At 31.9% G+C, this 19,362-nt stretch overlaps 2 protein-coding genes across 2 annotated transcripts; one reads left to right on the top strand and one right to left on the bottom strand.

Moving 5' to 3' along the window:
• The first annotated feature begins 3,117 nt into the window (after positions 1 to 3,117).
• On the top strand, positions 3,118 to 4,233 carry LOC112697611 (probable small nuclear ribonucleoprotein G). The gene is made up of 4 exons (XM_025750852.2): positions 3,118 to 3,313; positions 3,443 to 3,465; positions 3,694 to 3,815; positions 3,939 to 4,233. Exons 1-4 carry the CDS (start codon positions 3,279 to 3,281, stop codon positions 3,996 to 3,998), a joined length of 240 nt encoding a protein of 79 aa, XP_025606637.1. The 5' UTR covers positions 3,118 to 3,278; the 3' UTR covers positions 3,999 to 4,233.
• Positions 4,234 to 6,246: 2,013 nt separating this feature from the next.
• Positions 6,247 to 9,359, bottom strand: LOC112697610 (uncharacterized). The gene is made up of 6 exons (XM_025750851.3): positions 8,910 to 9,359; positions 8,774 to 8,830; positions 8,373 to 8,526; positions 7,400 to 7,497; positions 7,260 to 7,325; positions 6,247 to 6,564 (listed from the first exon to the last, which is right to left on the bottom strand). Exons 1-6 carry the CDS (start codon positions 9,039 to 9,041, stop codon positions 6,526 to 6,528), a joined length of 546 nt encoding a protein of 181 aa, XP_025606636.1. The 5' UTR covers positions 9,042 to 9,359; the 3' UTR covers positions 6,247 to 6,525.
• Between the last annotated feature and the right edge of the window lie 10,003 nt (positions 9,360 to 19,362).

The raw sequence follows: 19,362 nt of genomic DNA, 5'->3' as shown, positions 1-19,362 counted from the left end.
ATCGTATCATGTTTAAAAAAAAGTTTAAAATATATGAAAGACAATAATTATAATTTAATTTAATAAAAAACAACTTACAATGTATAATAGTTAAAGATAATATGTAAACAATTATGTATATTTTTAGAAACAGTCAAATTATTGTGTAAAGATATTAAGAAATTTATTTTCCCGTTTCAAAACTTTTATATTTTTTTTTTCAATCTCTTTAAATACTTTGAAATAGTAAAAATGATTAAAGTTATTTTAAAAAATACAATAGTTTAAGTAAGTTTAATTATATTGTTGTTTTTATTATGTGAAAAATATTTTACTCAAATATAATAGTATATATGCAAAAGATGAATTTTTTCTCTCCTTGAATTGTAAAGATTAAATATCTCCAATTTGATTTAACTAATTTTTATAAAAAAAAAATGAATTAAAACAATGCTTATTTGCACATTAATTAGATTTATTACATACTAAGTATAAATTGATTACAATAATACTATAATTATTCTTTAAATTAAAAAAAAGATCTATTTTAAAGTTGTGTAAGTGTACGAGTTTACTACTAGTACAAAATAAAAAATGTCCATAGGAGTACATTTTTACTTCTATTTCTATTTTTAATAGAATATTAATAAAGACTATCAAATATTAAAGACTCAATAATTTTATCTTTCTAAAAAAAAAGTGACACTTTTTTTTAATTAATAATAAAGAGATTTAAATTTGTGGCTTTTTAAATAAGTATGGAAATAATATGCCGTTTGAGTTGTAACTCATCGGCAACAAGTTGTTTTACCTCATTGGTTTCTTTTATATTGAAAAAACTGAATTTTAAAGTTATTAGTAGCTATTATTAATTTATTATTCAAATTTTTGAGCGAAGAAAGAAAGAGAGAAAGAGGTTTGTTTAACAGTGCAGCTATCAACAAAAGTTAGTATTGCTTTGGGTGTAGCCTAAAAATGAGGATAGAAGGGACTTAATCAATGCAAAAGTAGCGCTCTTTAAATTCAAGCACGCACACAGCACATGTACCAGAGATTCATGCTTGTAAAGTTAATTGTTAATTAACCACATGATACATGTACACGCATGTAAAATTTTAAGTCATTTAGGATACTTAGGGGAGATTAATCCACTATCCTTTTAATTTATCATTACTGATATTTTTTTTACTTCTTTGTATTAAACTATTAATGTATCGGAATACAATATCTTTATATATTGTTGATATTTAATAATATAAAATATTACTAAAAGAGGCCATAATAATATTTATTTTTTTTAAAGTACAATAAATAGTTACACAGAGGAAAAAAAATAAGTTGATGAATATATTGTATCATACCTAAGTCTATATTTTGTTTTCTTTAAGTAGTATAACATTTTCTAATTGCATTTTCACTTTTTCTTAGATTTGCAAATTGATTGTGATATTTTATTAAGTATTTGATAATTTTGTAGTGTGTGTAAGATACTAAGATCATTATATAAATGGGTTTACGAAAGCAATTTATAAAATTTGTCCTTATAAGAAAAATATTGTAATAATTTTTGTAAAATAAATGAAGTTAGATTTTTAAGATCACACTTCATAGAAACTCAACTCAACATTCATACTATGCTTTACTTCAAAGTTTAAATATTCATTTTTAAAAAATTAGAATAAATTCAAATATTTATAACAATTCTTCTTAATGTCATTAAATATTAATTGACTTCACAACTTATATATAATTTAATTTTTAAAATTAAAGAATAATCTAAAAAAAGATATAATATATAAGTTATTTGATTTATAACATACAATATATCAAAATAAAATAATATTTTAATAAAAATAGTTAATGACAAAGAAATAATAGGATATTTTTTCTTACAAAATAATTTAATAGTAATATTAAATGTATTAATTAAATATAATACTAATGGAAGTTATTGATCAAATTCATTATTAATATTAATTAGAAGGTAATATTAGTAGAAACTTTTGAATAAATACAGACAAATTAAAAAAAAATTCAAAATTTCAACTTTAATTTGCTAAAGTATAAAAGTTGAATGAGTATGAATAAGGACAACTTTAATTTATCCTCCATAGTTAGAATAAATGGTCAAATTAGTTCCTGAAAAACTACTTATTTTTTAAATTAGTCTTTAAAAATTTTGTTTAATTAAATTCATTTTTTAAAAATTTTAAATTAGTTATGTTAGTCATTCTGTCATTTTGTTTATTAATAGTATCAAAATTTGTTAATGTAACACATTAAGTGACAGTGTAACACCCTAATACATACTTAGAAGTCTTAATTGACTATTAATATTATTAGTTTATAAAATTAGATAAAATCAACTCTAAACTTAGGGATTTCAATGCCTTAAGTTTTCTTTATAATTAGATTTTGATTTGATCTAATTTCATAAATTTATTATGTTAATAGTCAATTAAGACTCCTAAATATATATTGGAGTGTCACTTAATATGCCACATTAAGTTATCTTGACATCATCAATAAACAAAATGATAGAAAAACAAACATAACTAATTTAAAATACAAATTAAAAAAAAAATTTAAAAAGCAAATAATCTTTTAAAAACTACTCTAACCATTTACTCTCGTTAACATTGTCAATAAGCATCAACCTATGATAGACTTTCACCTTTTTCGGCCTTTTACCTTCTTCTACCACTAAGACACATTTATATATAGACTTCTTTTAAGTATTAGTTATATCAGAAAATAAAATTTACACAGATACCTCTATTAATGTTATTTTTTTATCAAATTAAATATTAATATTATAAAAGAAATTAACTACTAATTATGCATGTATATTAAGTAAATTAACTCTTTCAAGTTTTAATAAATACATATAGATCTTTTTATAAGCAAACCATACATAAATATAACAAAATGGATTAATTATCCATAAACTAGTAAATTTTACAACAAAGCTCGACGATTCATCAACTAATTTCCTAATTTTGTTTTGGTCTGAACCTGGAACAAATTTCGTAATTTGAAAAGTTTTTTTTAATCTGATGGATTAGATAATTTCTAATACTAGGTACCACATAATACTAAATAATTCATATTTAATACTTGGTATATTTTATAAGATTTGAGAAGTTCGAACTTAGGACCTTAGTAACGGGCTTGGGTTATATTTTATTGGGCTTAGTGGCTAAAAACTAAAGGTGAAACAATCACTAGGGTTTCGGAGTGCAGCAAGATCTTCAAAATTTGTTTCTCGTCTTTGTTGCTTCTCTACTCAACTCCTCACCATGAGCAGATCAGGGCAGCCACCGGATTTGAAGAAGTAAGCATTATTAATCATATTCACTTCATTTCATCTTTCAATTTCTTAATTTTCTTCAGAATCTGATGCAATGAGCAATTTTAACCTAAATTTATTTTTCTTTCTTTCTCCCTCTTTGCGATGCTGCAGGTACATGGACAAGAAGCTTCAGAGTAAGTTGGATTCTCTCTTCTTCTTAATTTTCTGAAGTTTGATTTTTTTTACCCCTTAATAATGTTGTATATTTGAACTGTGCATACATCATATGAGATAGACATTTGAATTTTGAACCTTGTAGTTTTTAGGGTTTTTTTTTGTTTATGTTTGAAAACAAGTGTTAGCTGTTGTAGGAGAGAAGCAATAATACTGAAAATTAATAGTTTATTATTATCTGCTTGCAGTTAAGCTTAATGCAAACAGGATGATTGTTGGTACCCTCAGGGGTTTTGATCAGTTTATGAACTTAGTTGTTGACAACACTGTTGAAGTCAATGGCAATGAAAAGAATGAAATAGGGATGGTGGTGAGTTCTGTCTTCCATTTCATTTTCTATCTTAATTTAATTTGCCAACCAGGAACATGAACATTTTTAGAGGGAATAGAGTACAAGTTAACCCAGATTTTGTTTTTAAAATTGATGATGCAGGTAATTAGAGGAAACAGTGTGGTTACTGTTGAAGCACTTGAACCTGTCAACAGGGGCTGACTTCTGTTTTATTGTAATATTTCTCAGTAGATTGCAATGTTTGAATTGGTGTGTATTTTGAACATTGTAGATGGTTTAGTTCTGAGAGTAACATGGAATTGTGGATCTTAAGGTCATTTGGCCATTACTTTGGGGTTCATTTCCTTTCTTCCTGTTCCATTTGTTAGTGTAGCTTACTGTGTATACCACTATGGTTTTTTAATGGGATGGCACTGACCTTGCCAAATTGAAATTATGTCGATAGAATTATAATCTTTTCTCCCGTTATGTATTGTTATGATTTAATAATACTTTGATGGTTCTGTCTGTGCTCAAAACTTGCTTTTGGGAAAGATTACGTGTTACAGAAAATAAAGCAGTGTAGAAAGAGAATTAGCTGTAGGGGGCAAATGATGAAACCTCAGGAAGTGAGGGACCATGCTTACCGAGCTCTGAACACGGGGATTATTATGTACTTGAGTCATGTATTTGTTTTGTTTCATTCCGTATGTTTGAGAGGTTTTTGGTGCTGCTGAACTAATAAGCCAATTTTTTGGTAATCTGGTTTTGTCTATCTAGGGCACCCCCACTTGGCTTATGTTCTCTTGCTACTTGTCCATAAATGATAGAACTGATATTCTGAGTCATAAGATGAGATGTGTTGTATTCAAACCTCAATGACCTTGTAAAAAGGGATGGGATTAAAAAAAAAAAAACAAACAGATTTAATCATGAATGGAATGAAGTTTAAGGAAAAGAGTAGCAGGTCTAGAATAAGAGTGTGATTTGATGTGAAGAAGAAATAAAATTGAGATATCAGTATATTAAGATATATAGCACTTGTTTTTGTTGGCCAAGAGACTTTGTTGGCCGAGCCTCTAATTGCTTTTGAAAGAACTTTGATTGCATCCAAGACCTCCTCATGACTTGATATGACTATGGGATCCACTTGGTTTTGTGGTTAATATACAAGTATGATACACTGCTATTCCATAATGGTGTGATATGAAATAAGACAGTAATTCACAGTTTCACACATGAGAAGTAAGTGCTATTAGGTAGATGGTTATCATGGGATACTTTTTCTGTTCATTTAGCAATGAGTTAATGGTCAAATTAGTTTTTAAAAGATTAGAGATTCTTCAAATTCATCTCTAAAATATTTTTTCAATCAAATTGATTTTTCAAAGATTATGAATTAATCATATTTATCCTTCGGTGACTTTAAATTTTGTCACCAATTGATGATATGAATCGTTACTTGACAACATATATAATACTGACATGTCTAATTGGATATTGACTAGATATATTCATAAAAATTTATTTAGTCTTTTTTTTCAATTACATAAACTATATTTGCAATGACCTAACAACTAAATTGATAGGTTTTCAGAAACAGATTTGTTCAACGTTTAATTGGACATTAGGTATTATATATGTTATCAGTTAATATTTTACGTCATTAATTCTTGACAAAAATTATTAATGAAGTCACTGAAAGACAAATATAATTATTTCGTAAATTTTAAAAGATCAATTTAATTGAAAAATATTTTTTAAAGACAAATCTAAAAAAATCCCATATTTCAAGAATTAATTTCACTATTAACCTTTTAATCAATAGGAGCTCATGTATTCTCTTTTCTATTTAGAATAAATTTTTTTCTCAATAGGCTTTTTTTTTGTCATAATCTCAATAGGCTTTTTCTTTAGAGGTTTTTTTTTAATGATATTCTTTAGAGGTATTGATGAGACGTTTTTTTTTGGACAAGAGATGAGATATTTGAATATTGATGATATTTTTTTTTTCTTATTAGCTTACCCAATTTGACTTTAAGCCGATCATTATTTTATTAAAAAATATCTCATATCAATATATACTTCTAAACATAATAATAATCAATATCAAATTTAGGAACTACATAATCAGCAAATGGAATAAAAGTAATAATAATATTCAGATGCAATATTGACAACTTGATAGTTATTTTCGTTAATTTAAAAATATAAACAAATGAGATAAGCACTTTGGATTTTGGATCCGATACTAGGTGATTGTCTCCTCAAGCTTATGTAAACGAGAGAGGAGATATTATAATCATATTAGCTCTTTTATAACATTCAGTATAAGAAATGCAACCTCACGGGAAAATCTCACGAGCTTGTCATGTTTTAATTTTTTAAACTACCCGCAAGGTCATATGAGATTTTTAGCATCTGAGGATCCATGTCCATGAATGTACTCAAAGCTTATAAACCAAGTCAATTACTACAATGCTTCATAATATCTAAATTAAAATGAAAACGAGAGAAAATTGACATGTAAATATTGGAATCCTAGGCAAAAATAGAAGTTTATCCAAAAAAAGATAAAAGAGAAACATTTTTTTCTTAATTATTCAGACTACTATAGCCTCCTACAAACCTTGGCCAATCCAGGTGATTCCAAGAGTATGTTACATTTATCGGAAATAACAAAGCAAGCCTCGTCCTTCTCTATTTAAATTTCATCCAAAACACACTAGGATGAACAAGAGATTTCTCATCAACTCAAATTAAGACCGCCACCTGAATACTCCACTTCCTGTAGATAAGCAAAAGCAAGGTTATAATAGGCACACAGAACAAAGAATACTGAATACATAGAATAACATCACAACGATGAACATGGCGCAACTAAATCACCAGGTCCTTAAATCCCAAAAGATTGGAATCAGGAGTATCATTCATCAATAGATCTATTTTCAACATCAATAATCACATTTTAAATTGAAAAAATATCAATATCCAGTTTTACAAAGTGAACTTAAAAGAGCATGTAGAACCTAATGGCATTGTGATTCGCAACAACCCTTTCATCATAGAATCTGATTCGTTTCATCTTTTGTTTTTTTAAATCCAATCTACAGTTTTTGTATAATGATGATGCTAATATCGACACCACAGAAAGACTTCCAAGCATAACTTAGTTAATCCTGGTAACAGTTTCAGCCTATAAAAGGAAAACTGACTTAATTTGTAGAATCAAGAAGCATGTGAGAAGAGAAGAGAAGAGAAGAATGAAGGAACCAGCAAATTTATAATTTAGCAAAATCCATTACCAGCACGCTAACAAACACAATAGAATGGGTCCAAGGAAATGAATCAGTTTCTATAATTAAACCTTGAACAGAGAAAGATAACATGCCTATCTTTTTAGGCTATCGTTTTAAGATGGCTCAACACATAACCCAGACCAAATATAAGATGCAGTTACATTATTGAAGATATGAATCCAACCTGAGCAGGAGGTAAGGATGAGACCCAGTCTGATGTGTGCGTAGGAAGAAGCCCCAATGCATTGAGCTGCAGTATGAAACATTCACATATGAATTGTAAACTTCTAAAGTATAAATTACAAGATCTTTTAAAGTACAAACCTTCCAAACACCTAGTGCCAAGCCACCCAAATTAAGGGCTATGAATAACAACTTAGGTCCAAGAAGCTCCACTCTACTGTCTTTGTAAGGCTCAAAAACTGCACAAAATAGAACGAAATATTAACAATTCTAACAAAAATAAGTTTACAGTAGATGGAAACAAAAACATAATACAAATCAATCTCACTAATCTGAAAATAGAAAATATTATGGAAATGTAATGAGAAGAAAAAAAAATTAAGAGAATTATCATCAATTCGAGAAGAAAATGGCTTCTAATAAGGGCTTTTACATTAGACCATGACTGGTTAAGTTTGAGGAAAGACCAGATAAGAGAAGACTAAATCAATCACGAAGGCAACAACAAAATATCAAATCACCAGAGAAAGGGAACAGGATCTATAGGGTCAAATATTCAGCAAATGCATTTCCAACTACAACTCAGTCTACTAGTTTCAGATATAAATTACTATGGACTATGGTTGGTTAAATTTATTCCTTGCAAACATTTCCATCATCAAATGATATGATGAAAAGATAATCCTTTAAGCGAAAACAATATGCATATTTACTGCTAATAATTAGCAACATGCATAAGAATTAGGAAAGTGAAACAAAAGGATACAGCACACAAACGGAACAATGCATTATAAAAATGATACTGATATACCCTATCATTACTGGTGAAAATTATCAATCCACATAAGAGAAGGAGGGGAATAATACACATAATGGAATTCTAATACAATGCTCTAATCAGAGTCAGTAGTTACAATAGTTCTCTGTTATTGTAGTTAGATAGGCATCACGTACAACCATGGTTTTAAATTGCAGTTGACAACCACAATTGCAGGTGCAACATTGCATGTTGGCATCACAGTGCAAATGCAACCAGAGTCACAGCTAAAAGCATGCACTAAACCAACACATGCTTTACATCATACAGGGTTCAATTCAAGGATCTGAATCTTACTCTTGCCAACGCTTTGCAAGGCACTGATAGGCTGCCAAAGAGCTGAGAAGGTGATACCAATGCTGAACAGGTGCACTGTACTTCCAGCCATCCACATCATAAACCCCATCATTAGCAAGTTCTTGAAAGGGGCTTGTGCTACTTCCCAAGCTTTCTGTCATGTTCCCCAAAATGTAAAACTTTTTTTTTTTAAAAGGATCTATAACTTCCACGGCCTATCAAATTCTTAAACAGTAATTCAATTGTAAACTACTTCCACAATTAGAATATGCAATACTATTTCAAATTGAATGTTGATCCAGATCCAATAACATAGTATAAGCAATAGTTAAAGTAAATAAGTTCCTAGCAACCAAATTATTACCCTAAATTGAAAATTAAAATGCTAAAATGAGGCGAACCTGTGCTTTCCAGTTTGATTCCGCATCCTTCTTCTGGCGACTGAGGGTTGAATCGTCCTACGAAATTAAATTTTTTTTTTCTCAGAAAATTGCGTTCTTAATTTTTAAAATTAATGTCAACAGAAAGAAAGAGTACCTGATCGATGGAAGCACGAGAGAAACCGGGAGGATCAGGAACGTCGCGAGAGGAAGGAGAGGTTGAATTGTCGGAGAAGTCAACGGCCCATCTTCGAGCGTTGGATCCCATGACTCCCTTTCCTTTATCCATTCGACGATTCACTGATTCAGTGGTTTTAGTAAAGAAGAGAACGGAGGACCTTTCTCGATGATTGATTAGGGCTTTCAACCCAAACTTCAATCTTCAATTACTGAAGGCTACTCCTTATTACTAACTACTAATTCTTGTTATTATTAAATATTTACTTTTTTTATTTTACAAAATAAACTCTCATTCACAAAGTTAGGGGTAAATTGTCTTTTGAAATATTTGACAGAAACTAAGCTAGGGGTTTCTATCTTAATTATGAGAAGATTAAAAAAGATTATTAATCTTAGTTTTGTTAGGATAAAAACAAATTGAATGCGCATTTATGAGTTTGGGCGGCTGACCTTTCTTATATTGAAGGATAATTTTTTAAAATAAAATAAAATTAATGAAATGTTTTTATACGCCTATAAATAGGCATGATCTGATACACAAGTGAGATAACACAGCAATAAAAATATTCTCTTTCTTTCTCTTATTATAAACAAATGCAATTCTCTCTCTTTTTACTTTTAATACTTCTTTCTATTTTTATATATATATTTATGCAATTCTCTCTTTTTTTACTTTTTATACTCCTTTCTATCTTTAGATATATATACACATTACAGTATATAATATTATTATATATATACAAATTATTATTAAGCTAATTATTTTAATGCTAGAGTCTTATATTTATACATCTTTATTTTATATTTAATATATCTTTTATTTATTTTACAACATGTTATCAGCACGAGACTCTAATCAAATTTTTAGGAAGAATCAGGTAACAAATTTTCATTATGTCGAAACTCTCTCATCTAGAATTCAATGCTCTTGATATATCTGGAAACAATTATTTATCATGGATACTAGATGCTGAAATCCATCTTGATTCAATGGATCTTGGAGATACCATTAAGGTTGAAAATAATGCATTCCAGAAGGATAAAGCTAAAGCCATGATTTTTCTTCGTCGTCATCTTGACGAAGGATTGGAAAATGAATATCTTACTTTAAAAGATCCTGCAGATCTTTGGAAAGACCTTGAAGAAATGTATAATCATCAGAAAACGGTGATACTTCTTCAAGCTCGATATGAATGGACGCATTTGCGTCTACAAGATTTTAAATCCATAAATGAATATAATTCTGCAATGTTTCAAATCACCTCACGAATGAAATTATGTGGGGAAAAGATCACTGATCATGATATGTTGGAGAAAACTTTCTCAACCTTCCATGCCTCGAATGTGCTCATGCAGTAGCAGTATCGAGAAAAAGGGTTTAAAAAATATTCTGAGTTAATTTCTTGCCTAACGCAACAATGAGTTACTTTTAAAAAATCATGAAGCGCGTCCAGCTGGCGCCGCCCCATTTCCTGAAGTAAATGCGGCAAATTATTATCTCAGAAGAGGTAAATGGCAAGGTTTTAATAGCAAGAAAAATTATGGAAAGAAAAAGAATTATATTCAAAAGAGAGGATCTCACCAGAAGTGGGATAAAGAAAGAAATATCGGGCAGAATAAATCAACAGAGGATAAGTGTTTCCGTTGTGGTGGAAAGGGCCATTGATCACGTACCTGCCGTACCCCAAGGCACCTAGTCGATCTTTACCAGGCATCTTTGAAAAAGGACGACAAGGGAAAAGAGTCAAATTTTGTTTCAAATGATGCTAAAAATTCCACCACTCATTATGATGTATCTGATTTCTTTGAGGATTCTGAAGAGAATATTGGCCATTTGATCAATGATGGAATAGTTTAATATGTGAGATTGTTAAGTATCCATGTAAATAAATAATGTAAAGAACTTATTGTTAAGTTTTATTTTCTATGTATTTGAGTTTCAAACATGATGTATATAAATAATGAAATGTCAATGTTTATGAATTTTGAAATCATTAAATGTGTCATGCTTCAAAAATAAAATTTTAGCATATGACATTATTTTTATGTACAGTGTTTCTTAGAAAAATAATTCCGATCAAGTATTCAATTTAACTGTGCATACTACTCATTTTATTATTATTTATCTTTGAAGAGAATGACAAGGATATATAATGAAGATGTATGCCTTGCGGATAGTGCAAGTTCGCACACCATTCTCGAAAGTGATATATATTTTACCCATCTTGTGCCAAAAGAAGAATGTGTTAATACTATTATTGGCTCAGACAATGTGATTGAAGGCTACGGAAGAGCTATAATTTTGTTTCCTGGAGGAACAAAATTCATAATAAATAATGCACTGTTGTCTACCAAGTCTCGAAGAAACTTGTTGAGCTTTAAAGATATTCGCCGAAATGGATATCATATTGAGACTATGAATGAGGGAAGTCATGAGTATTTATGTATCATAACTCATGATTTAAATAAGAAAGTTATATTAGAAAAATTACCCTCACTTTCATCTGGGTTATATTATACTAAGATTAGTGCAATTGAATCACATGCCACTGTAAACCAGAAGTTTACTAGCCCAAATGAATTCATAACTTGGCACGACCGATTGGGTCATCCGGGAACAACCATGATGAGGAGAATTATTGAAAACTCATGTACATTCACTAAAGAACCAGAAGATTCTTAAATCTAGTGAATTTTGTTGTGCTGCATGTTCTCAAGGAAAGTTAATTTTAAAGCCATTACCAGTAAAGATTAGATTTGAGTTCCCTGAATTCTTAGAAAGGATTCAAGGTGATATATGTGGATCTATTCATCCACCATGTGGATCTTTTAGATATTTTATGGTCCTAATAGACGCATCTTCAAGATGGTCACATGTGTGCTTATTATCTTCTCGCAACCTGGCGTTTGCGAGATTACTGGCTCAAATTATTCGATTAAAAGCACAATTTCCAGAAAATCCAATCAAAGAAATTCGTCTTGATAATACTGGTGAATTTACTTCCCAAACTTTTGATGCTTATTGTATGGCTAATGAAATAAGTGTTGAACATCCAGTAGCTTATGTTCACATCCAAAATGGGTTAGCAGAATCACTTATTAAACGCCTCCAATTGATTGCTAGGCCCTTACTTATGAGAACAAATCTCCCAACCTCGGTTTGGAGGCATGCTGTTTTACATGCCGCATCACTTATCCGTTTGAGGCCAACGAGTTATCAGCAGTTCTCTCCTATGCAATTAGCTTTTGGCCAGCAGCCAAATATTTCCCATTTAAGAATATTTGGGTGTGCGATATATGTTCCCATTGCACCACCTAATCGCACCAAAATGGGACCCCAAAGAAAATTGGGGATATATGTTGGATATGATTCTCCCTCTATAGTGAGGTATCTTGAGATACAAACTGGAGATATATTTAAAGCCCGGTTTGCGGATTGTCATTTTGATGAATCAAAATTTCCAACATTAGGTGGAGAGAATAAGCTTCCTAAAAAGGAGCTTAACTGGAATGCATCATCGTTGATGCATTTAGATCCTCGATCAGGGCAATGTGAACTGGAAGTTCAAAAGATTATACATTTGCAAAGAATAGCAAATGATTTGCCTGATGCATTTTTCGATACAAAGAGGATAACTAAATCTTATATACCAGCAGAAAATGCCCCAATTCGAATTGATGTCCCAGTAGAACAAGTAGCCACTGAAGCAAATTCACGCCAAAAGCGTGACAGGCCTGTCGGTTCCAAAGACAAAAATCCTCGAAAGAGAAAAGAGGTAAATAATATTCCTGTTAAAAAAGACATAGTAGAGACACCTGCAGTTGTCTAAAATTTTGATATAGTGTTAACGCCAGAAGACGTTCAGGTACCTGAAAATTGCGAAAATGACGAGATCTCGATAAATTATGTCTTTACAGGAGAGAAATGGGACCGAAATAAGACAATTGTCAATGAAATATTTGCATATAATGTGGCATTAAATATCATGCATGAAAGTAAGGATCTTGAGGCAAGATCAGTCGAAGAATGTCGACAAAGGAATGATTGGCCAAAATGGAAAGAAGTCATGAAGGCCGAGTTAGACTCACTTGCTAAACGTGAAGTCTTTGGACCTGTAGTCCGTACACCAGAAGATGTAAAACCTGTTGGATATAGGTGGGTATTTGTGAGAAAACGAAATGAGAAAAATGAAGTTGTGCGCTATAAAGCCCGACTTGTGGCACAAGGTTTTTCATAAAGGCCCTGTATAGATTATGAAGAAACGTATTCCCCTGTAGTGGATGCGATAACATTGCGTTATTTGGTCAGTTTATCTGCATATCATAAACTGCATATGCATTTAATGGATGTGGTAACAGCCTATTTATATGGCTCATTAGATCGAGATATCTATATGAAAGTCCCTGAAAGACTAAAGATATCTAAACCATCCAATGAATATTCACAAGGGTTATACTCAGTCAAATTGCAAAGATCTTTATATGGTCTAAAGCAATCTGGACGAATGTGGTATAATCGTCTTACTGAGTATCTGGCCAAAAATGAATTCAAGAATGATGATATCTGCCCTTGTGTTTTCATAAAAAAAATCTGCATCTGGATTCATTATAATTGTTGTGTACGTTGATGATTTAAATATCATTGGAACTCCTGAAGAGATTCCAACAATTATAAAAACTCTAAAAGAAGAGTTTGAGATGAAGGATCTTGGAAGAACTAAATTTTGTCTCGACCTGCAGATCGAGCATATAAAAAATGGGATCTTTATTCATCAAACAACATACACAGAGAAAATCTTGAAGAGATTTTATATGGATAAGTCACATCCATTAAGTACCCCAATGATCGTAAGATCTTTGGATGTGAAAAAGGATCAATTCCGTCCTAAAGAAGAAAATGAAGATATCCTTGGTCCTGAAGTACCATATCTTAGTGCCATTGGAGCGCTAATGTATCTTGCTAATAATACAAGACCCGATATATCATTTGCTGTGAATTTACTAGCAAGGTATAGTTCCTCTCCAACCAGAAGACATTAGAGTGGAATCAAGCAAATTTTTTGATATCTTCATGGAACGGTTGATATGGGATTGTTTTATCTCTACGGATTCAAGTCACAACTAGTCGGCTATGCAGATGCCGGATACTTGTCTGATCTACACAAAGGGAGATCTCAAACAGGATACCTGTTCACATATGGTGGTACAGTTATATCATGGAGGTCCATGAAACAGACGATTGCAGTAACATTCTCTAATCATGCTGAAATACTAGCGATTCATGAAGTAAGTCGCGAGTGTTTTTGGCTTAGGAGTTTGATCCAATATATTCTGTCATCATGTGGACTGATTGATCATAAGATAGCTCCAACTGTCTTGTTTGAAGATAATACAACATGCATTGCCCAACTTAAGAGTTGATACATCAAAGGTGATAGAACGAAGCATATTTCTCCCAAATTCTTCTTCACTCATGATCTTCAAAATCAAGGGACAATTGATGTCCAACAGATCTGCTCAAGTGACAATCCGGCAGATTTATTCACAAAGTCACTTCCAAAATCCTCCTTTAAAAGATTGGTACATGAGATTGGGATGCGCCGTTTTCGAGATATTAAATGATGTCGACAAGAGGGAGAGACTGTACTCTTTTTTCCTTGGTCAGGTATTTTTTTTCCATTGGGTTTTTCTTGACAAGGTTTTTAATGAGACATTTCCCATCACAAAGGATATTGTACTCTTTTTCTTTCACTAAGATTTTTTTCCACTGGGTTTTTCTTTAGTAAGGTTTTAATGTGGCATAATCCTAAATGGGCATCCAAGGAGGAGTGTTAGGATAAAAACAAATTGAATGCCCATTTATGAGTTTGGGCGACTGACCTTTCCTATGTTGAAGGATAGTTTTTCAAAACAAAATGAAATTAATGAAATGCTTTCGTACGCCTATAAATAGGCATGATCTGATGCACAAGTGAGATAACACAACAATAAAAATATTCTCTTTCTTTCTCTTATTATAAACAAATGCAATTCTCTCTCTTTTTACTTTTAATACTTCTTTCTATCTTTATATATATATTTATGCAATTCTCTCTCTCTTTGCTTTTTATATTCCTTTCTATCTTATATATATATATATATATATACACATTACAACATATAATATTATTATATATATACAAATTATTATTGAGCTAATTATTTTAATGCTAGAATCTTATATTTATACATCTTTATTTTATATTTAATATATCTTTTATTTATTTTACAACAAATTTCTTATAAAAATTAAAAAAATTTGTTGAGAGAAAAGGAACAGTGCAAACAAAATTTATTTTGCTTTAGTTTTTATCGTTGTTTAAATATGTTTAGTTATTCCCTTGTTTGCATTATTCCTTTTGCTCTTGGCCTAGTAAATATTTTAATACAACAAATAATACAAGACAAGACAAAAATTAATCAAAATCTAAATAAATAAAAAAATTTATACATTAAAAAAAAAACAAAAAACAAGAGAGAGATACAATAAAAAAGGAAGACAAATGTTAGTTCTATTTATACATGGGTTAAAATATAGTCTAATTTAGGAATTTATTTAGCAACAAACAATTTTAGGGTTAAATATTTTTTTCGTCCCTAACGTCTTGGGTCAAAATTAAAATCATCCCTAACTTTTTTTTGTTATTAAAATCATCTTCAATATTTAAAAACGCTTTAAAATCATCATTTTTCAAAATTTTGGACTAAAATACCATTCATCACCATCATTCTTCTCTTCACATTCCTCACTCCACCACCTCTACTATATCCACTGCCACCATAACAAAGGAAGGGGCTGCCGTTGGGTTGCCGCTGCCACTGGGTTACCATTGACGTTACAAGATCATCGTTGGATCACCGCTGTTACCGCTGGTTCATTGAAGAAGAGAAAGAGAGAAAAGTGATGCGAAGAAAGGAGAGATTAGTTGCTGTTGTAGGGTCGCTGTTGCTGCTGCTGCTGGTTCATTAGAGAGAGAGAGAGAGAGAGAGAAGCGATGCGAAGGAGGCGCTATCGCCGCTGGTTCATCGGAGAAGAGAGAGAGAAGCGATGCGAAGAGAGGGAGGGATGGCTTGTTGCTACCACTGGGTCGCTGGTTCATCGGAGAAGAGAGAGAGAGAGAGAGAGAAGCGATGTGAAGGAGGTGCTGTCGCCGCTGGTTCATCGAAGAAGAAAGAGAGTGAAGCAATGCGAATGAGGGATGTGTTACAGGTTGCCACTGCTGTCGCTGCGTCGTTTTTCGCCGGCGAATCTTTTTTCTTCCTCTTCTTCTTCTCGCCGGCAATGTTAGTGGCAGTGGAGGTGATGGGGTGAGGAAGGTGAGGAGGAGGATGATGATGAAGAAGGGTATTTTGGTCCAAGAATTAGGGAAAGAATGATTTTAAAGCGTTTTTAAACGTGGAGGATGATATTAATAATGAAAAAAGGTCGGGAACGATTTTTATTTTAACTCAAGACGTTAGGGACGAAAAAAGTACTTAACCCCCAACTTTTAAGTTGTGAAGATTTTTACAACTCGTTTCAATAGTAACAATTCAATCCATGTAACTTTATCTATAAGGATCAGACAAACCAATATATAAGATTTCATCATTGATCTTCGATCTAACTTGAAAGAGTAAATCAAATTTTTTTTCACTATTTCAGTTATCACCATTGAAGTAATAACCACCTCAAATAAGGAGTAATTTCACATTCTATAAGGAATAATCATCCATAATTATCTGAAGTTATTTTTAAAAGATATCATATTTTATCTACAATTTTATAAATATTCTAACACAGGTATTTTTTTAATTTAATTTTATTCTAAACCTACTAAAATTTTGTTAGCTCAAGTATTAGAATCCTAGTAAATACTTTTCATTCTTTTTAGAGTGGTTACCCAATTTTATAACTTTGTTATATCATATTTATTTAATAAAAAATTGACATTCTTTTATGTTAATTGTGTAATTTCACGTTTTCGCTCACATGTCTCATTTTCTAATAATGGTATCAAAGCTCTAAATTGAATTATGGGCTAATTTGTTTAAAGATGTCTTTCATGGAGTTTAAGATTCAACAATTCATGGTCGCATCTGCTTTTAAATTTGTAAAGTTCATACCATGGTAATGCTTATACAATAAGGTGTTAAAGGAGTACTTGATGGCAAAGAAAAAATCTAGAACTGTTAAAGATATTTTACAAAAGGAGGGGCATTAAAGGCCATCAAGGAGATGAATGGAATGCGATTAAGGAGCAAAGAGATCTTTGTAGGTGAGGCTAAATACAAAAGGAGGATTGATGTCCGGAAAAAAATCACTACGCACGATGAAAATGTTAGGGAATCTCCTAATGAAAAACAAGAAAAAATTAAAGAAAAAGATATTAAGATGAACGAGAAAGAGAGAGTTATCTTAGAACACCATAAAAGTGAAGAACTAGAAATTCAAAGGGAACCATTGGAGTTGGGATGGGATGTGGTGGTAATGATGCCACAGAGGCTACGGGAAGCAGAGGATGACAAGGATAAAAAGGTATTTGCTATTGAGGATTTGGATGAGTGGCATGAGGATTTTTTGAAAATGCGAATGGATAATCTTTTGGTGTATCCGGCAGTTATGGTGAGTGCGGAATCTATGAGATCTCAAATAATCAAAGCAATCTCTGAAAGAACGGAGATTTAGAAATACAAGAATAAACGGAAAGAAGGGGTTAATCTGGTGTTGAATAAAAGTTCAGTTGGGGCTGAGTTGAAGCATATATAAGGCCCAATATGTTAGTGGGGTGTGGCGGTGAAGTGGCTGTGTGGTGCGACGAAGAGTATGTCATTGTGCGTTTTAAAAGGGCCTCCTTGCTGGCTGCTGCGAGCGACGGTGAAGAGAGGGGCATGGCTGATCATGGATTTCGTGAAGGGGTTGATGCCACGGTGAACAGCGTCGACGAGGCAGATCTGGGAGCAGTGTGGAAGTCAGCTGCTAGTGGCGGTGAACTTGACAGCGTGGAGGGCAGGGAGGAGCGTGAAGCCCCTTATGCACCCGACGAGCATAATCAAGTCGGAAAAGAGATTAGCGGAGGTGCGGAGAATTGTTCGAACAGCACAGTGGAGAAAAACATTTCACCAAGTGTAGTTAATGAGATCCACGCTAGTTTGGACGAGAGTGGTAAGCAGCATGTTGGCATATGTCTGATGAAGGGTAATGCAGTGCAAGATTCAAATTTAGAGGATGAGAATACAGTGGTGCAGAAAACTGGGTTGGATGATGAAGGGGCTGTAAGGAACTTGGAAGATTCGAAGGACTCAGAGCAGGATGCAGACGGTGAAACTAATCAAGATGAACACGGAGGAAGTTGAGACAAAGATATGGCTGAAAATAGGGCTACTTGGGATCTGGCTGTCGAATCAGGAGCTGTTTTATATGACGAGGATGAGGACATTATGGTTGTTCTCCAAGCTCAGAATGAAGTATTGGGAAAAAAAAAGGCAAGTAAAACAGAAAGAGAAAGTAAGAAGGTGCCGTCCCAAAAATCGAAATAAGGTGTGTAATAAAAATTTTAAATGATTTTAGTTCGTGGAATATGAAGAGTTTAGGGGGTGTTGGAAAGTGAAAAATTTTAAAAAATTTAAGCGTAAAAATAATGTGAATAGATTAGGATTGATAGAGACAAAGAAGGAGGTGATTTCTAAGTTTGATGTAGTGCAATTTTGGGAAAATGATGCGGTGAGTTTGGAATTTGTGGGATCGGAAGATGCTTTTGGAGGTTTATTAATAATGTGGGATGTTATGATGTTTAGGTTGAGTAATTGTTACAAAGAGGAGAGATGATTGTGTATAGAAGGGAAATTGACAAACAATAATTTTTATTTGTACTGTTTGCTTGGTGTATGGTGCGCATACAAGAGAAGAGAAACTTACTGTGTAGGAAGAGTTGAATTTTTTATCGAAAATATGTCAGGTTCATCTTTGCTACATGGGTGTCTTCAATGAGGTTGTGCAGTTGGAAGAAAGAAAAGGCACTAGTGTGTTAACAGCATTATTGAACGGGTGGATATACAATTGAATGACCGTAAGTTTATGTAGTTCAGGGGTTAATCGTGTAGTCAAATTAATAGAATATTGGTGAGTTTGGTTTTATTGTTATCATTTGGAGCACTTGATTGAAAATGAATGACAGAATTTTCAGAAATTAAGAATCAGGTATTGTAAGAATAGTTAACAGGTCGATTAAGAGTTACAATGAGTAGAGTGATATTTAATCTTTTGGATTATTGATGATTTTTGTCAAAAATAATTAAAAATTAGTTTATTTTATCTGATTAGTACCTTGTTCTGTTGAGCTTTTTATTTCAAAAAAAAAAAAAAAGACTAAGACAATAGTCAATCGTCTTGGTGTTTTACAATGTCTTTA

Source organism: Arachis hypogaea, chromosome 16 (assembly GCF_003086295.3).
Source record: "Arachis hypogaea cultivar Tifrunner chromosome 16, arahy.Tifrunner.gnm2.J5K5, whole genome shotgun sequence".
NCBI lineage: Eukaryota > Viridiplantae > Streptophyta > Magnoliopsida > Fabales > Fabaceae > Arachis > Arachis hypogaea.
Note: the sequence above shows the minus strand (reverse complement) of the source record. Positions and strands in the feature narration are given on the sequence as shown.

What these genes read in the sequence shown, in the direction of transcription:
- LOC112697610 (XM_025750851.3), bottom strand. Translation starts at nt 9,041, where the DNA reads ATGGATAAAGGAAAGGGAGTCATGGGATCCAACGCTCGAAGATGGGCC. An exon ending in TGGCACTAGGTGTTTGGAAG is followed by an intron (nt 7,326 to 7,399) that starts GTTTGTACTTTA and finishes TTCATACTGCAG; the next exon opens with CTCAATGCATTGGGGCTTCT. An exon ending in CATCCTTACCTCCTGCTCAG is followed by an intron (nt 6,565 to 7,259) that starts GTTGGATTCATA and finishes GCTTATCTACAG; the next exon opens with GAAGTGGAGTATTCAGGTGG.
- LOC112697611 (XM_025750852.2), top strand. Translation starts at nt 3,279, where the DNA reads ATGAGCAGATCAGGGCAGCCACCGGATTTGAAGAA. An exon ending in CATGGACAAGAAGCTTCAGA is followed by an intron (nt 3,466 to 3,693) that starts GTAAGTTGGATT and finishes ATCTGCTTGCAG; the next exon opens with TTAAGCTTAATGCAAACAGG. An exon ending in AGAATGAAATAGGGATGGTG is followed by an intron (nt 3,816 to 3,938) that starts GTGAGTTCTGTC and finishes TTGATGATGCAG; the next exon opens with GTAATTAGAGGAAACAGTGT.